Genomic DNA, 5,000 nt, shown 5'->3' with positions numbered 1-5,000 from the left:
TTCCCCAGATAACTTCCCTTACATTAAGAGTCTCCTTTCTCATCAATCTTCTAAACTCTCTAATTCTCATAAACAGACAAATATAATAACTTGCACAACCAATATCCACTTACCTTAAGTGTTGTTATATTCCTCGAAAGAATGAATGTATCGCACTCTCCTAGTCTTGGGTCGCCCTCAACTATTCTCTGGGCCTGTGATTTGCTCACCCCTGCAATAAAGGATCAAGACCTGAATTGAAGTTTATAAAGAACTGGCAGTCATTTTCAATTATTAAAGTTATGCTAGCAAAAGGAAAGAGAACAGATAATGGATGAGAGACCTTAAAATGAACATGCCTAAGAACTTGACAAAAGTAGATGAAGAGAAAAGTCATAAAATCATTATCATCATCATCATCTCTCCCCTCATTCAATATTACATTTATCCCTTTACAATCCCTCCATCTACTTACCAAAGAAATCTGCAAGAAGCTTGAGTCTTGGAGGTGCTTTTGGGATGGCTATTGAGCTTGTGTTGTGCTTCCTTTGCACCCTGTCTACCAGTTGGCTTGCAAGAGTTGCCTTCATTCTAATGGGTGCTTGTACTTGGATCCAGCCTGAGTCAAAAGGAAAATCTGTCATCTGAAAATTTTGATTTACTGAATAATTTGTTAAAAATAAATAAAACAAAATAGATATTCTTTCTCTGTGTCAATTAATATTTCTTGGTTCACATACATTGTTGAGATATCACAAACCAATTATGATTTGCCTTACCAACTTTCTCAAGGATATTGGGTTGCTGTTTCTCCAATCTATACTAACACTTCTGACACCACACATCCTAAGACTTCTCCAACCCATCAATAGCTGCATTGTTTTATTCTGTAAGACATGCAAAACAAGTTATCAATATATCATTGATAAAAATTGAATTCAAAATAATGTTATTTTAATAAAAATTCAAGGGCTGAGTGAGAAAGAACAGTTTAAAAAATCATTCACATCAAATTAAAAAAACATTAATTTCAGTCAAAAAATATATAAGTAATTAAAATACAATATATATCATACTACAGACATACATATATGTATAATACATGCATACATAATTTTTGTACACAGATACACCACAATAAATAATCAACAGATGATACAGAAGCTGTAGATGTAACATGCATAGTAGGAACCTTATTATCATCAGGGTATTGCGCAACTTGCTGACTGGGATTCTGCAGTTCAACATTCTTATACAAAGGAACAGAGTGAGACAAAATTCATACCAGCTGCACAGTTGCGAATAATCTGAGCCACTAGAGTTCTCGAGCACGGAATTTATCTGTAACACTAATGCATAAAGATAAACCACATAATTCCTGTTGTAAAATAAACTGTTAAAACCTTAAAGCATTTGCCACTCATACTGATTCTAAATTAAATGCATATAAGTACAAAAGAACTGATACTGCTAAATTAATTGCCTAGCTGAATGTTAATCCCTTCACCTCTATCTTGCAGCTTACACTTGCTAAAGAAAAAGTATTCCATTAAATTCTGGAAATAAACTTATACATAAATTAATACATGACATCATACTCTACATACTAATTAATCATAAATACATACATACAAAACATAGCATACAATACATACATACATACTACTCATCTGCAGTATACATCTAAACATAAATACATCATACATATAAACATAAAATAAAAAGAAAGAAAGAAAAAAGAAAAAAAAGAAAGAAATAAAGAAAAAAAAGAAAAAAAAATAAATAAATAAAATAAAATAAAAATAAATAAATAAAAAACAAACAAACAAACAGATATTTCATAAAACTGTCTGTTGCCTATATTTGCTTTTCCTTTTGCATATCATTTACACACTAATTACTGTTCTTACTTGATAGTTTGCTTGATGGAAGAACAAAAGAAGAAGAAGAAAAAATAATGCAATCCATACATGTTCGTTTATATATGTTTTCCCTTGTTCAGTCATGAAGCATCTGTGTAATATACGTAAGCAAGTTCTATGTAATTTAAATGTTACTGGGTGCCATTAACTTTTTCAAAGAAAGCATTGACATACTATATTACTGTCTACTATTACTTTCTTCCTTTTCCTTCCCTTTTTATACCATTCAAGCTTCAATAACAATTTGCATGAAAGAAGCGCAATTATCAACTGATGTTTTACAAGAAGTAATGACAAACAATAATTTTATTACACAGCTGTTTGATGACTGAACAAGGGAGAACAAATATACATATACATATACATATACATATACATATACATATATAAAGAACATTTTTTTCACTCTTTGGATAAACAAACATTTAGATTAAAAGATAATCAACCTGCAAATGTCATGGAGAGGGAAAAGGAAACACAGGCAAAAGTTTTTCAAAGCCTGTATATATGTCCAAGTGTTTGTATTAGAGTGTGAGTGTGAGTGTGAGTGTGAGTGTGAGTGTGAGTGTGAGTGTGTGCATGCATGTGCGTGAATGTGAATGTGACTATGCATGTGTGTGAGTGTGAATGTTGGTGTGCGCAAGATTGTGTATTAGTGTATGAATGTATGTATGGGTGTGTGTGTGAATGTGTGAGAGTAAGTGGGATTTGAGTCAAGTTGAGTTAGTTTAGTTAAGTTAATAAGGTTAGTTAAGTTAGTTGAGTTGAGTTGACTTAGTTAAGTAAGTTCAGTTAGTTGAGTTGAGTTGAGTGTCTACTTGTCTGTCTGTAAGTCTGTCTATCTGTCTATCTGTATGTGTGTAATACATCTACTCTTGCATTTATCGCGAAAGAACATGAGGTCCTTTCACTTTGCAACTACAATCAATGTAACAGTCCCTCTAATCGTAAATTTCCAGTCCTTGTTGCTAGCCTAGTTAAATAATCTAATTGCTTTCTTACCATTCACTGCCACTGAAGAGAACAGAATGTAAATAGGAAGCAAAGCCGGAATTACGTACCAAGCTTTCTTGCTTGAAAATTTTTTGTCTGAAAAGTTTAGCTCGCTTTCCCTTGCCTCTTTAATTATAAACTGCATGATTTTTTTTTTATGACATAATGATTAAAAATAGGAATATATATATATATATATATATATATATATATATATATATATATATATATACTGATGTCAATGATAATATTGATAATGGTGACACTAGTTATGATAGTAATGATAACAATGATGATGATAATGTTAAAGATGATAAAGATTACATTAATGATAAAAATGACATTGATTACAACAATGGTATTAATGGTACAATAATGGTAATGATAATCACAGTGATGATTATGATAACAATAATAATGATAGTCATAATGACGATAATGATAATAATAATTAAAATAATAATCATAATAATAATACTGATACTGATGAAAATAATGATGATGATGATGATGACGATGATGATGATGATGATGATGATGATGATGATTTGATGATGATGATGATGTGATGATGATGATGATGATGATGATGATGATGATGATGATGATGATGATGATGATGATGATGATGATGATGATGATGAGGAGGAGGAGGAGGAGGAGGAGGATAATAACAATAATAATAATAATAATAATAATAATAATAATAATAATAATAATAATAATTATTATTATTATTATTATTATTATTATTATAATGATAATAAAATAATAATGATTATCATAATAATTATAATAATAAAGAAGGCATTAATGAATATAAAAATAATAATAATAATAATAATCATAATAATAATATTAATAATAATAATAATCATGATAATAATATTAATAATAATAATTATGATAATAATAATAATAATAATAATTATGATAATAATAATAATAATAATATTATTATTATTATTATTATTATTATTATTAATAGTAATAATAATAATAATAATAATAATAATAATAATAATAATAATAATAATAATTAAAAATTCCCCCGAGACCATGAAGTACCGGGTTGGCGTCCGGCGGGGGCTAGTCTGTCTCATGGGTGGGGGGGACTCTTTAGCTTTGAATAGCAACCTCCCTAGTGATGGTATCACGATAAAAATACTGGTGGTTGTGACACCTTATCACCACAATCCTCTTTGTGAGTGTAATGCCAAATCAAAATAACCCAGACAACGGCGTGAATGGGGCTGGAACTTTATGTGAAGGTCCCTCGCCCGGCAGGTGTTCTCCGGTTCGACAGCGGAGACCCGGTCGTTATCCTACTACTGTGAGAACAAAGTGAAATAAAGAAGTAAATAAAGTAGTTATGGAATGTTTTTACAGATGTAAACCATTTGAGTCGACTGAGCAACGTATATGTGACCAGGCCAGAGCCATCAGAAAGAACGTTTGAGTTGGAAATGATAAAAAGAAGTGTTATAGAGGGAGAGGAAAGAGAAGCTAATAATGATGAGGAGGATGGTAGAGAGGAGATAGATAACGAAAACGTTGTGGATGGCGATGTTGAGGAAAATTTGGTGGATGATGTAACTGTGGAGGAAAATGATCAGCAAAATGGAGGTTTTGTTGTCGAAGATGATGATGTGTTAGAGAATATCTTGTCTGAAAGTCAAAGGGTAATTGTTGAGAATCTAAGAAAAATTCATGTTGAAAAGAAAACAGCAGAAGGAATATCCTTTAAAAAGGTTGATAAGAACAAACTGAAGAGAGAAATTAATAGAGTAAATAAGTGATTCGCCACATTGAAACCAAAAACATCACAGAAACTAATGAATTGATAAGGGCAGCAACTGTATGGGTTGCAGAACAGGTAGGGTTAAAGAAGATGGAATTTAGAGCTAAGAAAGATCCTTGGTGGAAACGCCGCATTGGAGATGATATCAAAAGAATAAGGAAAGATGTAAACATGCTAGAGAGAGACTTAAGAGGTGAACTCAGCCGCAAGAAAAATGAAAAATTGCAGAGACTGAAAGAGAAATATCGGGTGAATAAGAAAGGTATTAAAACTGTGGTTGAAGAATTGAAACAAAGAATGATTGC

The 5,000-nt window shown here is 31.1% G+C and overlaps 1 protein-coding gene across 2 annotated transcripts in view; it reads right to left on the bottom strand.

Moving 5' to 3' along the window:
- LOC119573111 overlaps positions 1 to 3,009 on the bottom strand; it is a 5,925-nt gene extending 2,916 nt beyond the window's left edge. The window contains exons 1-4 of one of the 2 annotated variants that reach the window (XM_037920143.1): positions 2,904 to 3,009; positions 759 to 866; positions 455 to 623; positions 114 to 211 (exon numbers count right to left, since the gene is read on the bottom strand). In XM_037920143.1, the coding sequence (XP_037776071.1) occupies positions 114 to 211; positions 455 to 623; positions 759 to 866; positions 2,904 to 2,906 (378 nt within the window). In that variant the 5' untranslated portion in view covers positions 2,907 to 3,009. The remainder of the gene's footprint in view (positions 1 to 113; positions 212 to 454; positions 624 to 758; positions 867 to 2,903) is intronic. The other variant, XM_037920144.1, reaches the window with a different exon arrangement.
- Positions 3,010 to 5,000: the final 1,991 nt, after the last annotated feature.

Source organism: Penaeus monodon, chromosome 5 (assembly GCF_015228065.2).
Source record: "Penaeus monodon isolate SGIC_2016 chromosome 5, NSTDA_Pmon_1, whole genome shotgun sequence".
NCBI classification, from domain to species: domain Eukaryota; kingdom Metazoa; phylum Arthropoda; class Malacostraca; order Decapoda; family Penaeidae; genus Penaeus; species Penaeus monodon.
This window is presented reverse-complemented; position numbering and strand designations above follow the sequence as displayed.